The sequence below is a fragment of the Mya arenaria genome, chromosome 8, assembly GCF_026914265.1.
Source record: "Mya arenaria isolate MELC-2E11 chromosome 8, ASM2691426v1".
Classification (NCBI taxonomy): domain Eukaryota; kingdom Metazoa; phylum Mollusca; class Bivalvia; order Myida; family Myidae; genus Mya; species Mya arenaria.
The window spans coordinates 43,126,083-43,153,184 of NC_069129.1; the positions used below are offsets into that span (position 1 = coordinate 43,126,083).

General features: G+C 37.1%; 1 protein-coding gene across 1 annotated transcript; it reads left to right on the forward strand.

Annotated features, from left to right (window-relative positions):
• Positions 1-1,266: 1,266 nt before the first annotated feature.
• On the forward strand, positions 1,267-25,372 carry LOC128245094 (beta-1,3-glucan-binding protein-like). Its single transcript, XM_052963310.1, has 11 exons — positions 1,267-1,422; positions 2,586-2,722; positions 4,341-4,418; positions 5,381-5,503; positions 6,247-6,377; positions 9,161-9,235; positions 12,486-12,546; positions 22,082-22,249; positions 22,626-22,703; positions 23,386-23,684; positions 24,423-25,372. The coding sequence occupies exons 2-11, from the start codon at positions 2,593-2,595 to the stop codon at positions 24,624-24,626; spliced, it is 1,347 nt and encodes a 448-aa protein (XP_052819270.1). The 5' UTR covers positions 1,267-1,422; positions 2,586-2,592; the 3' UTR covers positions 24,627-25,372.
• The last annotated feature ends 1,730 nt before the right edge of the window (positions 25,373-27,102 follow it).

Here is a 27,102-nt window from a genome sequence, read left to right on the forward strand (position 1 = left end):
TCAACTATCGGCAAGCCATATCTCTGTCCGCTCACTGCTTTAATGACAATTGTCTCAACATCGAAGAAGGGTTTCAAAATAATTGCATGAAAATTATGTGATCACGTGGTTTCACTCGGATGCCATGGGCGTAGTTAGAGTTGCTAAGCGGGGTCTGAGCGTGCACCCTGAAACATTTTGCATGAAAGAACGTTAAAGCATTTTAAAGACTATTTTGAAAATGATGTACATGTGGGCCTGCATTGGCGATGAGGATTAAGGACAGCGGGTTATGTACATATTCAGGGATGTGATTTGTCGGTGGATTCGCCAATCTAATAGCTCCTGCCCCCTCCCACCCCAAAAACAAACAAACAACAAACAAACACAAAAAACAACAGCATTTTTAAGCTGATTGAAAATGTTATTGGTGGCTTTTGGTTGTTAGAAGTGACTCTCTAGTTTGCTTCAAATCTGATTTCCGGAGAGCCATCAAAAGAGCTTCTACAAAGCCGGTTTTGATTATGCGGCAGGGTGCTTTTTGCCCCCAAAGCGCCCGGAGCTCAACGCCAAAACAGTCTCAGCCCTTCAGTCAATCACATCACTGTCTATTGTATACACATCATCAATGTCTAAAGATAGAAGCTTGCAGAAAGCACTGAAAATGCATTCTTATTACATTACTTATTCTTTCACTTTTGTAATAAAGAATGGAAAACAGTCGTGTATCCAGCATTAGGTCTTTTATAAGTGTTTCCTTAACTTACATTCAATTGTCAATTATAAGACATTCCTAAGCTTGCATATCCTTGCCAATTATAGGATTTTCTTTTACTTACATACACTTGTCAATTATAAGATTTTCCTTAACTTAAATACACTTGTCAATGATAAGACTTTCCTTAACTTAAATACACTTGTCAATGATAAGACTTTCCTTAACTTACATACACTTGTGAATTATAAGATTTTCCTTAACTTACAAACACTTGTGATTTTTCTTAACTTGCATGCACTCGTCAATTAAAAGATTTTCCTTAACTTGCATACACTTGTCAATTATAATACATTCCTTAACTTACATGCACTTGTCAATTATAAGGTTTTTCTTAACTTACATACACTTGTTAATTATAAGATTTTTCTTAACTTGTCTAAGAAGACTATGCATGACACTCATTCAGGACAATTTCTGGATATTACCAGTTCAATTTAATATTACAAAGCCTACTTTAAAGACACGGATATTTTAAAAGGACTTAAAGTGCTTTCAACCATAGTTTAATTAAAAACGGATATTTTCTAAGTGGGAACCATTTACCAATATACGTACATTTGATGTCACTGACCTCCTATATAAATAATATATTTTACTCATCTGGTATTATGTTTCTGGAAATAAGCGAGCGTTAGTTAAGTTTGAGAGCTAATTATCACAAAACAGTAAGTTAATTTAGTAAAAATATGTTGGAAAGCACAGGTGACATTTTAGTCATGCATAAGCATATAAGCGTAATATACTTATTTAAAAAAAAACAATTGAAATTGATAACATATTGAATGTTTTCGCGTTTGAAGGCACACAAGATAGGTTTTTTGAAAGAAAAAGAAAGTGTTTTTGTTTTTCTTTCGAATTTTAATGCTTTATGTTTAACTCGACTGAATTAATGTCCAAAACAAACACAAAACACATTATTTGTGTACATGTAGAACAAAATATTAGCGATTATTTGACGTTTTTGTTTACTGGGGATTTCCTGGCCACGTAGCTATTAATTGAAAAATAAGCATATTTAAAGACTTTTTTTTCTTTTTAACTCTACTGGCCAAAAGCCAGAAGAGCTTATGCGATGGTAATGTGTAGTTAGTATCTGCGTCCGTGCGTCTGTAAACAATTGTTTGTTAACACGATACAGCCTTCAGTTTTGAAACTTGTACAGTATCTACATATCCATTAGAGCTTGGTTCCTGTCGAAAACCAGCCAGATCCGCCCATGCATGCCTAGATTATGGACCTTGATAGTATAAAAAATCAGTGCGCCTGTAAACAATTCCTTTTTAACATGATATCTTGACCGTATAAAAATGCTATTGTGTAAACAATTGCTTGTTAACACGATACAGTCTTCAGTTTTGATTGTACCTCGATGAAACTTGTTCAGTATTTGGATAGCCATTAAAGCTCAGTTCCTTTCGAAAACCAGCTAGATCTGCCCATGCATGTCTAGATTATGGGCCTTGAAATGATTAGATTATGGGCCTTGATAGTTTAAAAAAAATGTTATTGTGTAAAAAAAATGCTTGCGAACATGATACAGTCTTCAGTTTTGATTGTATCTCGATGAAACTTGTACAGTATTCAGATCTCCATAAGAGGTTGTTTCTTTTCGAAAACAGTGATGTTGACCACGCAAACCCAGCCAGTAGAGCATAGGCCCTTTTGGGCCTGTTGTTTTATCATTACATTCAAATGAGTTAAACATACTTTTTTCTATTTTGCATCACAATAGTGCGCCTCTAAAGGAAATCTCAAGTAGATTTATATCCTCTTCTGTACATTTGTCATTGTTTTTATCCAGTCATTGATTTAATTGTTTTAAATCCAGCATCACAATGCTTCACGTGATATCCGTGATGCTTCACGTGATGCCGTTCTTAATTGCTTCGTCGTTGGCCGCAAGTTTCCCTGAACCCAGGATCAAACATCTTAAATCTCACGACGTCATAGAGATCGCAGTTGAAGGTAAGATGTCCTTGATGTTTCTCAGCATAATGGCAATGCTCGCACATAGTTCCATAATTTATTTTAAATGCATAAATGCCATAGTCACATGAGCATACAGGAATTATGCATTTATACACATATCATGACAATTCATAGATCAGTGGTCAAATACAATTTCATAGATACAATTTTTTACAATAACTAACACTATTTTATTATATAATTCCAACTATAATATATATAATACTATATTATTATCACAGTGAGGAGACAGTGGTTGCTATTTAAGGAATGAATTGCGGGGTTGATGTCATTATCGGGGTATGAACGCAGTTGGGTTGGTCAATGTGTGTGGAGTCCGAAGGATACTGATGTATTGTTTTTTAAAACATAGAAAATACTTGTTTGATACTACATGTATGATAATAGTATTAGCAAAGATAAATATGAACCACGCATTTGCATCCGCCAACAGGCCAGAACAAGATTGCAGAAAACATCTACCATATCATACGAATACAATAACAGGATAATAATAATATTTGAATATTTAAAATAGTTATCTGCTGTCTTTTTGTTAATGATGGGGAAGGTTTTTCCGAGGGCTCTGGAGGAAGCTTAGAAGTCAGTGTGTGTATACCACGTGCTAAATTGCGTCTGAAGACAATATTTTGCTTCGAATGAATACTTTAAACAAAGATAACACCTAATAAATGAAACACTTCGACAAACCTTTTCACAAAACCGCCGCCTGATCGAGCACTGTCAAAACATTAGTTTCGAGAAGTATTTGAGGAAACTCACCACCTACTCAAATTTCGGTCAAAAAACTAAAACGAAGGCGGGGCTTTTTAGTGGCATAGACTGCCCTTTGTTTCATTGAAATGGTGAAGAAAAACAAAAGTTATCTTTAAAGTCTACATTTGAAGCAAAATAATACCTTTCGACGTAGCGTTTATGACGTAATTTATCACGTGGTATACAGGCACTGGTGGTAGATAATTTAGTAGATAATTTGTATAAGTATATAGGCAGAGGAAATGGAAAATGGAAATTTCTCATTCAGATTCTTTCTTTTATCATTCGGAACAACTCGGTCATTGTCCATCGAAGACAACCCCGGATGTAAACATCGTCGGCAACCACTGGTACTTTATTCTGTTATACTTCATAAATAGCGTAGTCGTGTATCCGGGGTGTCCGAAGATGGGATGTATATGGACGGTTTACAATGTCAGAAATCCTTACATTTAACTACGCTGCAAGTAGATCGCGTAGTAATTTAAATTTAGCAGCTAAACTTTATGACTTTACTCGTACGGAATCTTAATTATTTATGCAATAAAACAATTCAATTGCAATCAATTTAAACTTCGTAACATATTACATATTGGAAGACTACAAATAATTGATACTCGTAATATATTACATTATTGTTTACGAACTTCTTCTTCTAATGTACCAGCATTCATCCGAGGTTGTTTTTGATTGGAAATGACCGAGATCTTCCGAATCATCTTTAATTTGACAGTCCCCATGAAATAGACACTTCTGTAACATGGGAATCGAATATCTGATTTGACAGCGATCGGGGGCAACATATTAACACTATTTTAATTTTTTTTATTTTCTCCAGATGTACCGGGAATGGAATGGAAAAACGTGCAGTATGTCATAGACGAAACTCCCATGGCCGGAGTTTTCTTCAAATCAGGTACATTTAATATCTTCTTGGAATTCCTTCAAAGATTTGTGCAAACCATTTGGTTATTTTAAAAATGTGATGAAAAACTCGAATATCTGAGGTACCTACCACCATCACTATAATTTAGTGTTTGCCCTACAGTCTCAGCCAATCAGGAGTGCCAGATTTTTAAAATGTTTAGTTTCTAATTTGCAAAGAATCGTTACTTATTGCTGAAGACGACCCTTCATTATTAAATAAATTGCTTTAACTGCGCATGCGCATATAGCCACGCCTTCTGTTAGCATATGCAAAGGCGCAATTTCAGTGTCAACGCTACCGCATTGCAATGATTGGCTGGTCTTTTAACAAGCGCACGGATACATTTAACCTGATGCATTTCTGGAAGAGCTAATCCATGGTCTAGTGGTAACACAATTGACTATCAATCCAGGGGTCGCAGGTTCGATTCCCCGTCGCATCTCTAAAAAATACTAATCGTCTTCCGGGAGGGACGTTAAACGAGAGTCCCGTGTGACAGTGCTTTACACTGGTGCACGTTAAAGAACCAGGGTATCTCTAACCAGGATTACATTCTGTTACAATCTGTCTGTGCACTATGCACCAAAAACCGAAAATGACTAACAATCTTAAAGAAGCACTCGCCGAATGGGCAAGGCCCGAGTGCGAGCATAAATAAGCTTACATACACACACAGAAGGGCAAAGTCGGCTGGAATTTATTAAGTTATTCCTTCATGAATAAGAAACCATGGTCGATTTGCTGCGCTCCGTTCCCTAAAGGTTACTTATTGCGAAGAAATTACTTAATAAACTCTAGCATAAACATATGATGAATTGTTATGTACATGTACCATCGAATAAAGTCATCAATATCCCGTTCGCATAGAACATTGGTATCAACATTACGGATCGCGTTGAATGCAAGTAAAATACTTAAAAACAACTGAGTGTTTTTTATTTGCCTCTCAGCGGAGGGCATCTGGAAGCACCACAAAGCCTACCAGGGTTCGCTCCAAAGACAGACAATCCACTACCAGATGGTCGGAGAGCAGAATGGGGACCCAGTTGTAGCCGCCGGGACCATAGAAACAGGTATTAAACTTATCAATTAAAACAGCCAAACTGCTTTATTGCTGTATCCAATTGTTTAAAATCGGTTAATTTTTCGTTTTGGTCAGTTATCAAAAATGTTTATTGATTGGTCAATATCTTACTAATAATAACCACTAGCCAATCAAATCGGTGTTAAGACTCAAGTAGCCAAAATATAACATACGGGTCAATTGTATAAAACTGGATAACTTAACTGCAGGTCATATTTGGTAAGTTTGCACATGCAAGCAATTTAATTGGTCAACAGTATATTTTTTTTATAAATATTAACCAATCAACGAACATTTTGACTAATTTTAATAACCAGAAAAAAATAACCGGTTTAATACTATTGTCTGCCTTACAAGGACCTTAATACTACACGTGGTGTAAGTATGATGCAAGACGATCGAAAAAACGTCTCGTTTCCCGTTTGCATGTATGTTTTTGACGCAGAAGCAACTGACTAATCACAAGCAAACCATACATTTTAAAGTTGTAAATATTGTTAAGACAACGTTGTCATAACGTTGTGGCAATGTTATAAATACAACGTAACGGCAACGTTAATGATAACGTTGTCCAAACGTTGTCACAACGTTCTGTGTTAACTTGGTGAGATAAATACTTAGTTTGGAGTGCCTAAATTGGACGATCCTGATACCCAAAACCATTCAAGTGTTTTATTGGTGATTGGTTCGAGGACCACTCGTTTCCCATAGTTATATTCTCAATATTTTTAGAGGAGGAGCGTGGACTGGCGCTTGTTCCCTTGGCCCAGCCCCGGCGTACAAAGCATCTCGTGTTATGGGACGATTTCAACTTCCTGAACCGCAATAACTGGGACTACGAGGTCTCCATGTATGGCGGATATGTGAGAACCATTTTGAAATTCCTATCTCACGCTTATCTTCATTCGGCCCTTAAAATATATACACCATAAGGTTGGAGAAATCGTTAATGTTGACGGTTGTTTCTGATAGAAAATCTTAATGTACTGATCAGGATGTTTCGGTCAAGCAAGAGTGTCGGCACGGATTCTATATGAAACTGTATTGTTTGCCTATACAGGGCTCCGTTTCAATAAGCTGCACTCTCATAGATTGATAGTTTTGAATTTATTTATTTGTAATTTTTGTCTCAGAATTATCTGAATTTGGTATCTATGCATTCAATTCAGTTATATAAGATACAACACAATAAATAAGACGGAACGTAAATACAAAAATCTGAGATCTGACCTTTTGTCAGCAGCCTTGTACCACTGGTTCTCAGACATTTAACCAAGACAAATTAAAAAAATAAAATTTGTCATAACGGACAATCTTTGAGAGTGCAGCTTTAAACCTTACTCTTTAGAGTGCTCGAATTTAACCGTAAAGTATCGGGCAGTATCTATGGTCCGTTATTTAGAAGGGCTTTATACGATATTTATTTTTTGATTTTGAGCTTACGCCCAAAACGGAGTTACGGCTAGAAATTTATGACATTAAAATAAGCCTCAAGATATTTATTCAAACGGGGCCCTGGGTGACATTAATCTTTAGTTCATTGTTGAAAATAATAACTATTTGAACAAATAGTTAATAGGTATTGCTAAATCAGCTTTAGGGAGGTTTGTGATGGCTTGAAGGCTTTGCACTAGCGGATTTAGAGGGGGCGCAGCAGGCGTGTTTAAAGTTTAAAGAGAAAATGGTTATAAACTTGCTCAAAACGCACCTTTTTTACTTCAAATTGTTACAATGGTCTTGAAGCAGTAACCCAAAGCAAAAATGCAAATAGTTTATGCAATATATTTCCGGTTCTTAGGAATGTCAAAAGTTTCACCCCCTCTTACGTCGACTCCTTGATTCGCTCTAGCTTTGATATGTTGAGTAGAAGAAACACTTAATTATCTGGAACACAGTCAGTATTCCAGTAAGCTTGTTCCCGTTTCAATAACGGTCTCACCGCTTGCCCGGTTAGCGCAGGGGTTAGTGCATTCGCTTCTCACATAGGCCTGGGCGCATGTGAGTTTGGTTTGCGGTCACCAAGTCTGACAATTGGGTTTTGTCCGAGTACTCCGGTTTCCCCCACAACACAAGACCACACTCTCGCGCAACATCGTGCCAACGAGAGTGATTAATATAAGTTGAGAAACCTGTTTCACAGTCGTTGTAAAATTGAAAATTTTAAACTAATAAAGATCTAACACACTAACGATCACCATGTACATCGCCGGAACTAAACCGGAACACACAACTAACAATGGCGAGAGAATCGGCCGGACGGCTCCATAGAGAAAGCGCTTGAAAACTCACAATTTGCCGTAGCAATACTGATGTAGTTTCAGTGGTCGCGAAGCCACACTTGTAACAACTCGGCCATCTCCGGCCAGTTTCGAGTCAATTTTACAACGGCCGAGGTTTTCCGATTGGTGTAGCCGCAGTAGTGCATCGGCAGCACGTTCATACAATATACCAATGCTGTATACACTGTGGCCACCGAACAACCGCCGCTCCATTACGGGGGCGCTATCGGTGCTCTTCCGACATTTACAAAGTACTTCCGCTGTAGTTCCGTTGCTCGCTCCGGCAGTGCGACGGCAATCTTTTTTAGCATGTTCAAAAATAAATACCATCGCCTGCCGTTGCTTATTTTTCGCCAATGTTCTGGCAATGTCCTGACCATTTACTACCATTCTTAGCGATGTGATACCATTGTGCTGCCTTACTGGTACCGACCCCCCCCCCCCCCCCCCCCGAAAAAAAAACCAAAAAACCCGCCAAATTTGTGCTCTGGTATTGCTCCGGCGAGCAAAATCGGGGAGGTGTGATAGGTCCTCAAGATCGTAAATTCCAGGCGTTGTGACTTTCTCATGGCCTATTTAAAAGGACACAGTAGGGAACGAACTCGAGAGTAAAACTCCCCCCTTTGGCCTCAGAATTACGTTTAAGTCACACATGGAGATGTGACGGAATCAAGTCACAATGCAGCCACTATAGGGTGCGGGCAGACCTTTATAATCTCAACAACAACAACAACAACAACAACGAACTCGACAGTGATTTTATAAGCTACCAGCTTTTCTCACATTCGAGCTGAAATGAATTATTATAAATAAAGCAGATACGCCTTTTTAGTGTTCCAAACCGACCTAAAGGCTAAGGCACCAAGTTGTGCTTTCTACTTCAAGTTTTTACCATCTAAAACCCCATTATTTCCATTAAAGTGACACTCTTATTCAAAATCAATACATACGCATGTATAAAAACATCAATGTTGACTAATACCTAAATAATGCATTTATGGAAATTTGTAATAACTAATACATGTAACAAGTTTGTAACCATTTTTTTAATAGCAGAAAGCGAAAAATATTATTGGTGAATGCTAAAATATTTACTGTGCTCTACTATAGTCTCATAAGGTAGAAATACCGTGTTTTTTGCACCTTTTTCAAATTTGACACGGTATCCTTCATATGAACCATTGTTTTCGACATGTATTCATCCTATTTTGAATATTAAATCAATATTACTAATTGTGGTAACGCTTATTTGGTAGTAAGAGTGCATCTTTAAACAATTTGATACCAAATTGTTGTCCTTGTTTTTAACTAGTTGTAGTCAATTCGACGCCCGCACGACTCATTGCTATTTCTACCGTTCGTTTCAGAACTGGGAGGTTCAGGTTTACACAAACGATCCAAGGAACGTCTTCACGAGGAATGGACACCTTTTTCTGAAGCCTGTGAGTGTTCTGCATGTCTGTATTGTGCATGACTATGGTTTAGGCCGTTTTTGATGGTAGTGAACTAGTTTGTTTTTATAATTGTTTCGCGATCAGTGTATATGTTATGGCAGTCTCAAATAAAACGAAACCCGGTTTTATCGTTTGTTTTACGAGAAACCGAAACTGGTTTTTGAAATTACCGAAATTCCTTTCGGAAGCAGTTTCGTCGGTTCGTACTATCCGAAATCTAGCTCACTTTAAAAACCAACAACATGGCGGACAGTGACCCAACACGTGTGGTAAAACACCATTTAGTTAAAACAGGCGAACGACCATCTGGCGTATCATTGTTTGAAGGTATTTAGAAATAATGACTAGATGCAGATCCTCGACCATGTTGTTGAAGCTGTGCACAAAACCATGCATTTGTTACTTCAAGCAAAACTTTAGAAACAACCAACATCCAAACCGCCGAAACCCTTGAAAACAACACTGAAACTGGTTTGGTATCAACAAAAACACCCTTTAAATGAATGTAAGTGCAGTTAATCGATTAAAAAGATACTTGTAAGTTTTAAATTGGAGGGGGCATGTGTGTAGTAGACAGCGGATTATTCCTAGAGTCTTAGAATGTTAATGTTAATAGGGCCATGAATACACACAGTCTCAAATCCAAGTTCAGAGGCCCAAGTGGCAAAACTGTAAATCTTCATTTCGTTGTAACTTTCTAGTCGATTTTTGATAATGAAATTTGCTAAATTATATTACTATTTGAAATTGTACATGTGTTCACATTTATTTTGTGAAACGGGCGGAATAAAGATAAAAGTGTTTTTCTTAGTCTGATACTTAGTCTTGACTTGGTCACGAGAATGTTTGTAATTATGGTCCCGTGGATCTCGAGACGATTGCTCCAGCGATTTTAAGAATTAAATATAATCAACTTCATGGACAAGTTAGGCAGTCATAATTGAACAATGAGCTTGCTTTGAACAATGAGCTTGCTTTAGGTCGAACTACAGGGATACGTCTGGCAGTCATAATTGAACAATGAGCTTGCTTTAAAGTCCAACTACAGAAAAAATCCAGGCAGTCATAACTGAACAATGAGCTTGCTTTGAACAATAAGGCTTGCTTTAAGGTCGAACTTCAGGGATAAATCTGGCAGTCATAATTGAACAATGAGCTTGCTTTAAGGTCGAACTACAGGGATAAGTCTGGCAGTCATAATTGAACAATGAGCTTGCTTTGAACAATGAGCTTGCTTAAAGGTCGAACTTCAGGGATAGGTCTGGCAGTCTCAATTTAACAATGAGCTTGCTTTAACGTCAAACGACAGGAAATAGTCTGGCAGTCATAATTGAACAATGAGCTTGCTTTAAAGTCCAACTACAGAAAAAATCCAGGCAGTCATAATTGAACAATGAGCTTGCTTTGAACAATAAGGCTTGCTTTAAGGTCGAACTTCAGGGATAAATCTGGCAGTCATAATTGAACAATGAGCTTGCTTTAAGGTCGAACTACAGGGATAAGTCTGGCAGTCATAATTGAACAATGAGCTTGCTTTAAGGTCGAACTTCAGGGATAAGTCTGGCATTCATAAATTAGCAATGAGCTTCAAGGAATCATAATGATATTCATTAAGACTTTCCTGATTCGAATTTAAATCTGGTGTGATATTTTTATAAGATAAGTTTATGATTGACCTAAATCTCTAAGATGTTTTTGACCCACAATTTGTGAAATTTAAATTCCCGGTGACCCAATGTTATTTTGCTATAATTGGAATGGGTATATGAGAAGAAAAAGAAAATGTTAAGATAAGACAGAAAATATATAAGAAACAAGCTATTTTGGGCCATGATATATTGCAAATAGGTCCATTCACATTCGAATTTGTTTAAAGGAGAAACAAAACTAAAAGTTACAATAACTTTGTCTAATTAAAGTTAACATTACAGTCTAATCTCGCTATGTCGAATCGTTGGGACCTCGGAAAATACTTCAAGACTACGAAAATAACCAGAACATCGAGATAGCCGAGTTCGACATAGCGTGTTTCGACTGTATAATTTATAAGCAGGCAATACCCTTTCAAAGGATACCAAAAATAAAGGGGTCATCGGGCAACATAATTTAACATTATGGTCAATGGAGCTATCAGAGTGCTAGCTCATTTTTGGGTCAGATACCTTAAGGTATATCTTTGGACCCCAAATCATGTCGTATCATCTTAAAGCTGCACTCACACAGATTAACCGTTTTCGCAACTTTTTTTTATTTTTTTGTTTTGTAATGATTAAAGACTGCTAACAAAAAATCAGATCGCAGATTTTCATATTTCCGTTCCAAAATCGATGTTTTATGCGTTTTTCTTAAACCGTTAGTAAGCCATATGAAGTCTTTAATCACTGGTTTGCAGATATGTACGCAAAATTTGGTTCATTCCAAGACAAAAAATAAAATAGTTGGAAAAACGGTTAATCTTGAGAGTACAGCTTTAAGCTCTTTGTGCCCCCCCCCCCCCCAAAAAAAAAATAAATAAAAAAATACCTGTGTTTCCGGTAACACGACCGACCCTATTTTTTCCTCGCCGACCCTAATCTTTTTTTAGACATAAAAGTAAAAAAAAAACATTTAATTATATCGTTATGAACTCATATTCCTTTCAAGCCAGTAGGTACCTACAGTACCTTCTTACAAATTTTCTTTGTAATTTTACTGCTAAAGGATTGGTTTTCAACTTCTAATGTTTGTGGTTTAAAAGTGTTTTTAAAATATGTAACCGTTTACTTCTTACCATGTAAGAATTTAGTTTTCTCAGTTTTCTGAAAGAAACTGTTCTTGTAAAACATATAGAATATTCAACTGCTTGTTATACTTGTTACTGACTGATTATTAAAAAGAAATTGATATATTTCTTTGTTTTTATTTCACACATGTATACAATACTTAATATAAGACAAAAATTGGAGCCTTAGTCTCATGTTCTGTAATAGTAACTTGTTGACACTAAAAGATAGTCGCGTTCTAAATAAATAATGTAATTTAAGAAAAGAAATCTACCAACAATACTGTAAGGGAACCTTGGTACTTAAAACTGGTGCATGTACTGTATTACTGTATCTGTATGCCTTAAATATGATGACCAAAGATAATTAAATAATGATTAAATAGATTAATAATCGATCATTGATTTGTTTCATAAACCGATTATCAATAGTATTTTTTCTGTCCGAATCCCATCAATAGTATGCATACATTTCAGACCCTGACCAGCGACAAGTTTGGCGAAAATTTTCTACATACTGGAACCATGGACGTAAAAAGTAAATACTCCTTTCAAATACATATATATTTCTACGTTGTTGAATTGCATATGAGTCAAACCCTTTAGCTCGAACTCATAGGGACGGCGAAAAAAACTCGAGCCTCGGAAAATTCGAGCCAAGCGGGAATGCTTACATTCAGTATCAAGAAATCGATCCTTTACATCCAGTTCGAGCCATCGAGTAATTCGAGCCAAACGAGTTCGAACCAACGGGGTCCGACTGCAGTATTAAAGTATTAGAAGAAGTTAAACGTATATTTACTTTAGATGAGAAAAGAACTAATATGCACATATGTTAAACCAAATTTTCTCCTTGTGTTTGGTTTGTGATATAGACCAGTAAAATGATACGACCGTCTTTCGCGGATAGGTTCACGGGGTTGTCATTGTTTTTTTAGCAATGAAACAATTTTAACAACCCTTATAGTTAAAGTGATACTCGTATTCAAAATCAATACACAGGAGCGGATCCAGGAATTGACTGAGGGGCGCAACCTTTATCCCGCTAGTGAATACATACACATGTATAACAAACATACATTTTGAGTGATAAACTTTTAACTACTTGCTTAATAGTGCATTAATGGATTTTTGTTATTGCTGATAACAAGATTGTAACCGTGTATCTAATAGCTTAAAACGCTCAAATATTAAATGACTGGTAGTTCCTAAAAGATTTACATTGACCAACTATCGTCTCATTAGGAAGTAATTTCGTATTTACTGCACCTTTCTTTCAAATAAAACACGGCCTCCTTCATAAGAACCATCGATATTTATTCATACTGTTTGGTAAATTTGACCAATTTTATTAAATGTAGAAGTGCTTATTTGGGCGTAAGAGTGCATCTTTAAGAACAAATTGTGGTACTGCTTATTTGGGAGTAAGAGTGCATCTTTAAGAACAAATTGTGGTACTGCGTATTTGGGAGTAAGAGTGCATCTTTAAGAACAAATTGTGGTACTGCTTATTTGGGCGTAAGAGTGCATCTTTAAGAACAAATCGTGGTACTGCGTATTTGGGAGTAAGAGTGCATCTTTAAGAACAAATTGTGGTACTGCGTATTTGGGAGTAAGAGTGCATCTTTAAGAACAAATTGTGGTACTGCTTATTTGGGAGTAAGAGTGCATCTTTAAGAACAAATTGTGGTACTGCTTATTTGGGCGTAAGAGTGCATCTTTAAGAACAAATTGTGGTACTGCGTATTTGGGAGTAAGAGTGCATCTTTAAGAACAAATTGTGGTACTGCTTATTTGGGAGTAAGAGTGCATCTTTAAGAACAAATTGTGGTACTGCTTATTTGGGAGTAAGAGTGCATCTTCAAGAACAAATTGTGGTACTGCTTATTTGGGAGTAAGAGTGCATCTTTAAGAACAAATTGTGGTACTGCTTATTTGGGAGTAAGAGTGCATCTTTAAGAACAAATTGTGGTACTGCTTATTTGGGCGTAAGAGTGCATCTTTAAGAACAAATCGTGGTACTGCTTATTTGGGCGTAAGAGTGCATCTTTAAGAACAAATCGTGGTACTGCTTATTTGGGCGTAAGAGTGCATCTTTAAGAACAAATTGTGGTACTGCTTATTTGGGCGTAAGAGTGCATCTTTAAGAACAAATTGTGGTACTGCTTATTTGGGCGTAAGAGTGCATCTTTAAGAACAAATCGTGGTACTGCTTATTTGGGCGTAAGAGTGCATCTTTAAGAACAAATCGTGGTACTGCGTATTTGGGAGTAAGAGTGCATCTTTAAGAACAAATCGTGGTACTGCTTATTTGGGCGTAAGAGTGCATCTTTAAGAACAAATCGTGGTACTGCTTATTTGGGCGTAAGAGTGCATCTTTAAGAACAAATCGTGGTACTGCTTATTTGGGCGTAAGAGTGCATCTTTAAGAACAAATCGTGGTACTGCGTATTTGGGAGTAAGAGTGCATCTTTAAGAACAAATTGTGGTACTGCTTATTTGGGCGTAAGAGTGCATCTTTAAGAACAAATCGTGGTACTGCTTATTTGGGCGTAAGAGTGCATCTTTAAGAACAAATCGTGGTACTGCTTATTTGGGAGTAAGAGTGCATCTTCAAGAACAAATTGTGGTACTGCGTATTTGGGAGTAAGAGTGCATCTTCAAGAACAAATTGTGGTACTGCGTATTTGGGCGTAAGAGTGCATCTTCAAGAACAAATCGTGGTACTGCTTATTTGGGAGTAAGAGTGCATCTTTAAGAACAAATCGTGGTACTGCGTATTTGTTCTTGACTTCAAGAACAAATTGTGGTACTGCTTATTTGGGAGTAAGAGTGCATCTTCAAGAACAAATCGTGGTACTGCTTATTTGGGAGTAAGAGTGCATCTTTAAGAACAAATTGTGGTACTGCGTATTTGGGAGTAAGAGTGCATCTTTAAGAACAAATTGTGGTACTGCGTATTTGGGCGTAAGAGTGCATCTTTAAGAACAAATTGTGGTACTGCGTATTTGGGCGTAAGAGTGCATCTTTAAGAACAAATTGTGGTACTGCTTATTTGGGCGTAAGAGTGCATCTTCAAGAACAAATTGTGGTACTGCGTATTTGGGCGTAAGAGTGCATCTTCAAGAACAAATTGTGGTACTGCGTATTTGGGCGTAAGAGTGCATCTTTAAGAACAAATTGTGGTACTGCGTATTTGGGAGTAAGAGTGCATCTTTAAGAACAAATTGTGGTACTGCGTATTTGGGCGTAAGAGTGCATCTTTAAGAACAAATTGTGGTACTGCGTATTTGGGAGTAAGAGTGCATCTTTAAGAACAAATTGTGGTACTGCTTATTTGGGCGTAAGAGTGCTTCTTCAAGAACAAATTGTGGTACTGCGTATTTGGGAGTAAGAGTGCATCTTTAAGAACAAATTGTGGTACTGCGTATTTGGGAGTAAGAGTGCATCTTTAAGAACAAATTGTGGTACTGCTTATTTGGGCGTAAGAGTGCATCTTTAAGAACAAATTGTGGTACTGCTTATTTGGGCGTAAGAGTGCATCTTTAAGAACAAATTGTGGTACTGCTTATTTGGGCGTAAGAGTGCATCTTTAAGAACAAATTGTGGTACTGCGTATTTGGGAGTAAGAGTGCATCTTTAAGAACAAATTGTGGTACTGCGTATTTGGGCGTAAGAGTGCATCTTTAAGAACAAATTGTGGTACTGCGTATTTGGGAGTAAGAGTGCATCTTCAAGAACAAATTGTGGTACTGCGTATTTGGGAGTAAGAGTGCATCTTCAAGAACAAATTGTGGTACTGCGTATTTGGGAGTAAGAGTGCATCTTTAAGAACAAATTGTGGTACTGCGTATTTGGGAGTAAGAGTGCATCTTTAAGAACAAATTGTGGTACTGCGTATTTGGGCGTAAGAGTGCATCTTCAAGAACAAATTGTGGTACTGCGTATTTGGGCGTAAGAGTGCATCTTTAAGAACAAATTGTGGTACTGCGTATTTGGGCGTAAGAGTGCATCTTTAAGAACAAATCGTGGTACTGCTTATTTGCGCGTAAGAGTGCATCTTTAAGAACAAATTGTGGTACTGCTTATTTGGGCGTAAGAGTGCATCTTCAAGAACAAATTGTGGTACTGCGTATTTGGGCGTAAGAGTGCATCTTTAAGAACAAATTGTGGTACTGCGTATTTGGGAGTAAGAGTGCATCTTTAAGAACAAATTGTGGTACTGCTTATTTGCGCGTAAGAGTGCATCTTTAAGAACAAATTGTGGTACTGCGTATTTGGGCGTAAGAGTGCATCTTTAAGAACAAATTGTGGTACTGCTTATTTGGGCGTAAGAGTGCATCTTTAAGAACAAATTGTGGTACTGCGTATTTGGGCGTAAGAGTGCATCTTTAAGAACAAATTGTGGTACTGCTTATTTGGGCGTAAGAGTGCATCTTTAAGAACAAATCGTGGTACTGCTTATTTGGGCGTAAGAGTGCATCTTTAAGAACAAATTGTGGTACTGCTTATTTGCGCGTAAGAGTGCATCTTTAAGAACAAATTGTGGTACTGCGTATTTGGGCGTAAGAGTGCATCTTTAAGAACAAATTGTGGTACTGCTTATTTGGGCGTAAGAGTGCATCTTTAAGAACAAATTGTGGTACTGCGTATTTGGGAGTAAGAGTGCATCTTTAAGAACAAATTGTGGTACTGCTTATTTGGGCGTAAGAGTGCATCTTTAAGAACAAATTGTGGTACTGCTTATTTGGGCGTAAGAGTGCATCTTCAAGAACAAATTGTGGTACTGCTTATTTGGGCGTAAGAGTGCATCTTTAAGAACAAATTGTGGTACTGCTTATTTGGGAGTAAGAGTGCATCTTCAAGAACAAATTGTGGTACTGCTTATTTGGGCGTAAGAGTGCATCTTCAAGAACAAATTGTGGTACTGCTTATTTGGGAGTAAGAGTGCATCTTTAAGAACAAATTGTGGTACTGCTTATTTGGGAGTAAGAGTGCATCTTTAAGAACAAATTGTGGTACTGCTTATTTGGGCGTAAGAGTGCATCTTTAAGAACAAATTGTGGTACTGCTTATTTGGGCGTAAGAGTGCATCTTTAAGAACAAATTGTGGTACTGCTTATTTGGGAGTAAGAGTGCATCTTTAAGAACAAATTGTGGTACTGCGTATTTGGGCGTAAGAGTGCATCTTTAAGAACAAATCGTGGTACTGCGTATTTGGGAGTAAGAGTGCTTTTTAAGAACAAATTGTGGTACTGCTTATTTGGGAGTAAGAGTGCATCTTTAAGAACAAATTGTGGTACTGCTTATTTGGGCGTAAGAGTGCATCTTCAAGAACAAATTGTGGTACTGCTTATTTGGGAGTAAGAGTGCATCTTCAAGAACAAATTGTGGTACTGCGTATTTGGGAGTAAGAGTGCATCTTCAAGAACAAATTGTGGTACTGCGTATTTGGGAGTAAGAGTGCATCTTCAAGAACAAATTGTGGTACTGCGTATTTGGGAGTAAGAGTGCATCTTTAAGAACAAATTGTGGTACTGCTTATTTGGGAGTAAGAGTGCATCTTCAAGAACAAATTGTGGTACTGCGTATTTGGGAGTAAGAGTGCATCTTTAAGAACAAATTGTGGTACTGCGTATTTGGGAGTAAGAGTGCATCTTCAAGAACAAATTGTGGTACTGCGTATTTGGGAGTAAGAGTGCATCTTCAAGAACAAATTGTGGTACTGCGTATTTGGGAGTAAGAGTGCATCTTTAAGAACAAATTGTGGTACTGCGTATTTGGGAGTAAGAGTGCATCTTTAAGAACAAATTGTGGTACTGCTTATTTGGGAGTAAGAGTGCATCTTTAAGAACAAATTGTGGTACTGCTTATTTGGGTGTAAGAGTGCATCTTTAAGAACAAATTGTGGTACTGCGTATTTGGGAGTAAGAGTGCATCTTTAAGAACAAATTGTGGTACTGCTTATTTGGGAGTAAGAGTGCATCTTTAAGAACAAATTGTGGTACTGCTTATTTGGGAGTAAGAGTGCATCTTTAAGAACAAATTGTGGTACTGCTTATTTGGGAGTAAGAGTGCATCTTTAAGAACAAATTGTGGTACTGCTTATTTGGGAGTAAGAGTGCATCTTTAAGAACAAATTGTGGTACTGCGTATTTGGGCGTAAGAGTGCATCTTTAAGAACAAATTGTGGTACTGCGTATTTGGGAGTAAGAGTGCATCTTTAAGAACAAATTGTGGTACTGCGTATTTGGGCGTAAGAGTGCATCTTTAAGAACAAATTGTGGTACTGCGTATTTGGGAGTAAGAGTGCATCTTCAAGAACAAATTGTGGTACTGCTTATTTGCGCGTAAGAGTGCATCTTTAAGAACAAATTGTGGTACTGCTTATTTGGGAGTAAGAGTGCATCTTTAAGAACAAATTGTGGTACTGCGTATTTGGGTGTAAGAGTGCATCTTTAAGAACAAATTGTGGTACTGCTTATTTGGGAGTAAGAGTGCATCTTCAAGAACAAATTGTGGTACTGCGTATTTGGGTGTAAGAGTGCATCTTTAAGAACAAATCGTGGTACTGCGTATTTGGGAGTAAGAGTGCATCTTCAAGAACAAATTGTGGTACTGCGTATTTGGGCGTAAGAGTGCATCTTCAAGAACAAATTGTGGTACTGCGTATTTGGGAGTAAGAGTGCATCTTCAAGAACAAATTGTGGTACTGCGTATTTGGGAGTAAGAGTGCATCTTCAAGAACAAATTGTGGTACTGCTTATTTGGGAGTAAGAGTGCATCTTTAAGAACAAATTGTGGTACTGCTTATTTGCGCGTAAGAGTGCATCTTCAAGAACAAATTGTGGTACTGCTTATTTGCGCGTAAGAGTGCATCTTTAAGAACAAATTGTGGTACTGCTTATTTGGGAGTAAGAGTGCATCTTTAAGAACAAATTGTGGTACTGCTTATTTGGGTGTAAGAGTGCATCTTTAAGAACAAATTGTGGTACTGCTTATTTGGGCGTAAGAGTGCATCTTCAAGAACAAATTGTGGTACTGCGTATTTGGGAGTAAGAGTGCATCTTCAAGAACAAATTGTGGTACTGCGTATTTGGGAGTAAGAGTGCATCTTCAAGAACAAATTGTGGTACTGCTTATTTGGGAGTAAGAGTGCATCTTCAAGAACAAATTGTGGTACTGCGTATTTGGGAGTAAGAGTGCATCTTCAAGAACAAATTGTGGTACTGCGTATTTGGGAGTAAGAGTGCATCTTCAAGAACAAATTGTGGTACTGCGTATTTGGGAGTAAGAGTGCATCTTTAAGAACAAATTGTGGTACTGCGTATTTGGGAGTAAGAGTGCATCTTCAAGAACAAATTGTGGTACTGCGTATTTGGGAGTAAGAGTGCATCTTCAAGAACAAATTGTGGTACTGCGTATTTGGGAGTAAGAGTGCATCTTTAAGAACAAATTGTGGTACTGCGTATTTGGGAGTAAGAGTGCATCTTCAAGAACAAATTGTGGTACTGCGTATTTGGGCGTAAGAGTGCATCTATAAGAACAAATTGTGGTACTGCTTATTTGGGAGTAAGAGTGCATCTTTAAGAACAAATTGTGGTACTGCGTATTTGGGAGTAAGAGTGCATCTTCAAGAACAAATTGTGGTACTGCTTATTTGGGAGTAAGAGTGCATCTTCAAGAACAAATTGTGGTACTGCGTATTTGGGCGTAAGAGTGCATCTATAAGAACAAATTGTGGTACTGCTTATTTGGGAGTAAGAGTGCATCTTTAAGAACAAATTGTGGTACTGCGTATTTGGGCGTAAGAGTGCATCTTCAAGAACAAATTGTGGTACTGCTTATTTTTGCGTAAGAGTGCATCTTCAAGAACAAATTGTGGTACTGCTTATTTTTGCGTAAGAGTGCATCTTCAAGAACAAATTGTGGTACTGCTTATTTTTGCGTAAGAGTGCATCTTCAAGAACAAATTGTGGTACTGCGTATTTGGGCGTAAGAGTGCATCTTTAAGAACAAATTGTGGTACTGCTTATTTAGGAGTAAGAGTGCATCTTCAAGAACAAATTGTGGTACTGCGTATTTGGGATTAAGAGTGCATCTTCAAGAACAAATTGTGGTACTGCTTATTTAGGAGTAAGAGTGCATCTTCAAGAACAAATTGTGGTACTGCGTATTTGGGAGTAAGAGTGCATCTTCAAGAACAAATTGTGGTACTGCGTATTTGGGAGTAAGAGTGCATCTTCAAGAACAAATTGTGGTACTGCGTATTTGGGAGTAGTGGTACTGCGTATTTGGGAGTAAGAGTGCATCTTTAAGAACAAATTGTGGTACTGCTTATTTGGGAGTAAGAGTGCATCTTTAAGAACAAATTGTGGTACTGCTTATTTGGGCGTAAGAGTGCATCTTCAAGAACAAATTGTGGTACTGCTTATTTGGGAGTAAGAGTGCATCTTTAAGAACAAATTGTGGTACTGCTTATTTGCGCGTAAGAGTGCATCTTTAAGAACAAATTGTGGTACTGCTTATTTGGGCGTAAGAGTGCATCTTTAAGAACAAATCGTGGTACTGCTTATTTGCGCGTAAGAGTGCATCTTTAAGAACAAATTGTGGTACTGCTTATTTGGGAGTAAGAGTGCATCTTTAAGAACAAATTGTGGTACTGCTTATTTGGGAGTAAGAGTGCATCTTTAAGAACAAATTGTGGTACTGCTTATTTTGGCGTAAGAGTGCATCTTCAAGAACAAATTGTGGTACTGCGTATTTGGGAGTAAGAGTGCATCTTCAAGAACAAATTGTGGTACTGCTTATTTGGGAGTAAGAGTGCATCTTTAAGAACAAATTGTGGTACTGCTTATTTGGGAGTAAGAGTGCATCTTTAAGAACAAATCGTGGTACTGCTTATTTGGGCGTAAGAGTGCATCTTTAAGAACAAATTGTGGTACTGCTTATTTGCGCGTAAGAGTGCATCTTTAAGAACAAATCGTGGTACTGCTTATTTGGGAGTAAGAGTGCATCTTTAAGAACAAATTGTGGTACTGCTTATTTGGGAGTAAGAGTGCATCTTTAAGAACAAATTGTGGTACTGCTTATTTGGGCGTAAGAGTGCATCTTTAAGAACAAATCGTGGTACTGCTTATTTGGGAGTAAGAGTGCATCTTTAAGAACAAATTGTGGTACTGCTTATTTGGGCGTAAGAGTGCATCTTTAAGAACAAATCGTGGTACTGCTTATTTGCGCGTAAGAGTGCATCTTTAAGAACAAATTGTGGTACTGCTTATTTGGGAGTAAGAGTGCATCTTTAAGAACAAATTGTGGTACTGCTTATTTGGGAGTAAGAGTGCATCTTTAAGAACAAATTGTGGTACTGCTTATTTGGGCGTAAGAGTGCATCTTTAAGAACAAATTGTGGTACTGCGTATTTGGGCGTAAGAGTGCATCTTCAAGAACAAATTGTGGTACTGCGTATTTGGGCGTAAGAGTGCTTCTTCAAGAACAAATTGTGGTACTGCGTATTTGGGAGTAAGAGTGCATCTTCAAGAACAAATTGTGGTACTGCGTATTTTGGCGTAAGAGTGCATCTTTAAGAACAAATCGTGGTACTGCTTATTTGGGAGTAAGAGTGCATCTTCAAGAACAAATTGTGGTACTGCGTATTTTGGCGTAAGAGTGCATCTTTAAGAACAAATCGTGGTACTGCTTATTTGGGCGTAAGAGTGCATCTTTAAGAACAAATCGTGGTACTGCTTATTTGGGAGTAAGAGTGCATCTTTAAGAACAAATTGTGGTACTGCTTATTTGGGCGTAAGAGTGCATCTTTAAGAACAAATCGTGGTACTGCTTATTTGGGCGTAAGAGTGCATCTTTAAGAACAAATCGTGGTACTGCTTATTTGGGCGTAAGAGTGCATCTTTAAGAACAAATCGTGGTACTGCTTATTTGGGAGTAAGAGTGCATCTTTAAGAACAAATTGTGGTACTGCGTATTTGGGAGTAGAAGTGCATTTTTAAGAACAAATTGGGGCTAAGTATTACATCAAAACACTTTTTATTTAGTTGCGCATTATGTTTTAGAGATCTGGGGTTATTGCACAAACGCAGATCGCTGGGGATGTATTCGACACGGGAAGGACGGTCTCCTACCCCCAGTCATGTCGGGAAAGCTAAAGAGCAAAAAGACGGTCACTTTTGGGGAGGTGTGCGTTCGTGCTCGTATACCACAGGGAGACTGGATATGGCCTGGTTTGAACTGAGGATTTTTTATTTGTTTTAATTAAGCGTTCAAATAATTTAATACCAACATCACTTTTTTAAATTCATGCCTTGACCGTTTGTATATAAATCTAGCACATGCATTCTGTTTATTACGTTTGAATTGATCATATTAACAGATGATTTATTAGAATGGTATCATCCAACCTATGCGCTCTCGTGTGTAAGCTGTTTGAAGTATGTGTTGGTATTCAATATTAAACTTAAGTAAATCATAATGGTTATACATACCTGACTTCATTCACTTTATTGGTCATGTATTAATAACCAGTAATCCGATTAGCTACATCGTTCTTATATCTAATTAAGACCAATATTGAATACAGGTTGATCTCTGTTTATTTAGCCATCTGGATGTTGCCTCGGTACAGCAAGTACGGTGGATGGCCCAGATCCGGTGAAATTGATCTGATGGAGAGCAGAGGTAACTCCATTACCGTCCTAGCTTTCGATTGCAAAAACGGAAAATGGAACATATGATTTGTCATTTGCACTCAACGCTTATCTATGTTTCGCATTGGAATTAGAACATTAACTGTTACAGAACTTCGTGCACTATCTTTATGGAACTGTCTATTTTTCAGTGCACAATATTAAGATAAAATGCGTCATTAGCTCAGCTTACCTGTTATGTATGTTCCGGCTTTAAATGCGTGCATTTTTAGTGTTCTTCAAGAACAACCTTATTTTTTTAACCTTTTATCTTATATCACCACACTGTTGCATATTGCATGTAACTTAAACAGTTTTAGATGAAATAGCTTTTTGATTAATTTAACATTGCTTAGCCATTCTTAGGTTTATACCATAGATCATGATAAATCGTGATAAATTGAAAAGTTTTGCCCTTAATTGGTCAAAAATACAACCAAAAGTCCTAAAACTATACACCATTTTACATGTATAACAGTGGTCAGACATGTTAATCCTATCGAGCTTAGAAGTATGTATTGGTTTTCATTGCTTTGATATTTGTATTATACCGTATCAAATCTGCTTTTATTTTCATTTACTTTGTTATTGGATTTTTGTAACTGAGTAGAGATATACATGACCATAGAAAAACGTTATTTAAAGAAAAAACAACACTTTTTCACTTTCACTAGGTAACAGCAAAGCCAGCGACGGCGGTCACGACCACGGACGGAACCAAATCGGCTCCACAATGCATTGGGGCACTGATCCAGGACATAACAGGTTCATGCTGACCCATGGGGATAGGGACGACCACACCTTCTCGTCCCAAATGCACACATACTGCGTGGACTGGACGCATGAATATATCGCCATCTCCGTGGACAACCACCAGGTCATGAGGACGGGCGGGAACTTCTGGCAAAAGGGCGGTTTTAGGGGCCACAATATCTGGGCCAATGGCGGATATATGGCCCCATTCGACCAGCCGGTGAGATATCTAAAACGAATTATTTCTGTGTCCATTCGGAAACTTCTCGGCCCTTTTCCATCGAAAACAACCTCGGATGTATGCCGTTACATCAGTTAAAATAGTTCGTTAAATTTTAAATAATAGTATTGATTGATTGTAGTGTTTTAACTGTATTTTGTGTATTTAAGTTTAAAGTGAGTGCCAGTAAACTGTATTATTGCATAAGTAATAAAGATTTCCAAGAGTAAAGTCATTAAGTTTAACTGCTAAATTGAAATTATTACGCGATCCACTTATAGTGTAGTTAAATGTTAAGATTTTTGACATTGTAAACCGTCCATTTACATCCGAGTTAGTTTGGTTGAGATGATCTGAATGTTCTGTGTCTAGATTAGTTGAGTTAGGTGGATGAATAAGGCTGTTACGCACTTATATTCGTTGAACGGAATCCGTTGAATTAATCCAGGCCCCAATAAACAAATGACAACATTTTTAGTAACCATCCATGAATATAGTTTTTTGCTATATAAGTTATTTTCTGAAAAAATAATAAACATTGGTGCTTATCAATCTAAAAAATAAAAGAATGTCCTTTTCAAAAATGTAGTAAAATATATATAAATTTCAATCATGTCATGATGATTTGTTGAAAAAAAAGACTTGATAAAGTATTTTCGTTATATTTAGGCCTTGTATATTACCGACTTAATCTGAACAATGCCTCTGAAAAGCCTAGTTTAATTGCACCTTTTTCAGTTCTACCTCATACTGAATGTGGCCATCGCTGGCACGAACGGGTTCTTCCCCGACAACTGGACGTATAACTCTCGGAAACCTTGGGGGAACAACTCCCCGACGGAGTATGCAGATTTCTGGAGAGGGCGAAAGGATTGGCTGCGGTCTTGGGAGGGCGATAAAGTTGCCATGGAAATAGATTGGGTGAAGATGTATCAATACTAATGGGGTTTGGGTGAAGATGTATCAATACTAATGGGGATTGGGTGAAAATTATCAATAATAATGGGGATTGGGTGAAAATGTATCAATACTAATGGGGATTGCGTGAAAATGTATCAATACTAATGGGGATTGGGTGAAAATGTATCAATACTAATGGGGATTGGGTGAAAATGTATCAATACTAATGGGGATTGCGTGATAATGTATCAATACTAATGGGGATTGGGTGAAAATGTATCAATACTAATGGGGATTGCGTGAAAATGTATCAATACTAATGGGGATTGGGTGAAAATGTATCAATAATAATGGGGATTGCGTGAAAATGTATCAATACTAATGGGGGTTGGGTGAAAATGTATCAATAATAATGGGGATTGGGTGAAAATGTATCAATACTAATGGGGATTGGGTGAAAATGTTCAATACTAATGGGGATTGGGTAAGGATGTATCAATACTTAGTAATAGCTATAATTAATAGCTGGTTTTTGACACCATTAAACTGACAGTTTGCCGATTTAGTTGTTAAGATAACAAAAATAAACAGCATCGTACTTAGTGTCAGCGCGAAATGCTATTATACAGGCCAACGCACATGCGTAATCTTTATAAAAAAAAATTAAAAAAATGACTAAGTAGTGACCCTATGTTAATGTCTTATCATTACAAAGCGTAGTCCCTACTTATTGAATGTTGTAGACTAATTTACAAACAATGCATTACGCAGTAAAATGTTGCAGTTCGTATTTTGTTCTTTATTTCACCCTTTCACCCCACCCCCAGACCCTTTGAAATTTTACCGACATATATGGCATCACCAGGAATGAAAACTTAATTGCAATACTTAACTTGAAACCTGTAAAAACGTCGCTTGCAATGCCAGTGTTATCACGTGACTAGTAAATATCTACAGAGGTTGAATAGTTAAGGCAGGTTTGGCGTCTTGGGAATTTGTTTTTATTATCGCTGTTTGACGAGACATATTATACACAAATTATGTGCATGAACAGTTACGGGATTTTTGGCCCAACTCCACCTTTTTGATGGAAATGAGATATGAGTATTTACTGACATTCCTATTCTTTAGAAATCAAGAGAAAACTTTTTAAAATCCTATTCTAAGCGAAATTATGGCACAACCCAGAAGGGCGTATGTTTAAGACACACGTGGAAATATAGTGTAGTTCAACAATTTATGAATTCTGTTTATTCAAAGATGCAATAAATATGTATTACTATTGAATATTCATAATTATTGCATTTGTATAAGAACACATTGTTAGAACCATTCTGCATCATTATACAGAGAAAATTAATGAAAAATATTTGGTAACCATAGCAACCATTATTGAAAATGGCGTTTTGGGGTTAATTTTTCATCCGGATACACCATTATTGGTTTCTTAAAGTTTTAATAATGAAATTGAATGTATTGCTTTTCTGAAACCCTACTGTACCCGGTGTATGTGCTTAAAGTCTGTGTTCATTCACTTAATGTACACGTATATCAAATGTATATTTGCTAATCTGGCCCCAGTTTCTCGAAACTTCTTAAACTTAACAGGCTTAAGTAGCTTATTTCAATAAGACAAAATACATATTTAAAATCGATTTTGATAAATGAAAAATAGTTATTGTGATTATTCTACCGGTAACATCTTAATAACATCTAAAAGCTCTTAAAAAGGTCAATATAACGCAAATGATAGAAAATCATGATTGTTATAAGGGACTTAAGAAGTTTTGAAAAATTTGGGGCAAGAGAAATAAATTCATCAACAATAAAAAGTACAATAACGGTGTGTTTAGCTATTCTTTCATGTATTCGATTGTTGCCACATATATGTGTGAATTGATCTTTTACCATTTTTAAAGTCGGAAAAAAATTAAAGAAATCAACTTCCGACAATCTGTGACGTCCCTAAAGATCTTGTAAGCTACGATTTAGATACTTTATTGAAACTTGGCCCGTGAGTGTGGCGATATCCCCATTACATACAACACAAGGCCACGGTCGAAAATGTACTTTCTGTATTTCGGTTATATTGAAGGTTCGTTGTCTCGAAGTATTTCCAGAGGACACAACAAATTCGCGAAAGCAAGTTTTGATTGTATATCCAAACATTATTTGTTAATCTCACTGTGTTACTATTTTGTTTAGAACTGCTCACTGTATGGGCGTATATCTATTAAAACTTGCCCTCTGTTCAATAGAAGGTCAGTGAATATAAATTTGACGCACGTAAGGTATTGAAAATAAAAGCACTTCGATGAAATTGACAGGAACAAGCCCAGAAGTAAAATAATATCAAGGCACAAGGCCCATAATACACTAAACGGGAGACAAACAACGCCCAAACCATTCGGAACTCCTCGGCCATTTTTTCAAAAACAACCTCGGATGTATGCCGGTACATCTGTTGAAGTAGTCCGTATTTTTTTGAATAAAATCATTAATTAAATGTAGTGTTTAA

Bases quoted from the DNA above. Each gene is read 5' to 3' on its own strand.
- LOC128245094 (XM_052963310.1), top strand. From the start codon at position 2,593: ATGCTTCACGTGATATCCGTGATGCTTCACGTGATGCCGTTCTTAATT. The intron at 12,547-22,081 runs GTAAATACTCCT...ATTATGTTTTAG, and splicing joins TGGAACCATGGACGTAAAAA to AGATCTGGGGTTATTGCACA. The intron at 22,250-22,625 runs GTTTGAACTGAG...CTGTTTATTTAG, and splicing joins GGGAGACTGGATATGGCCTG to CCATCTGGATGTTGCCTCGG.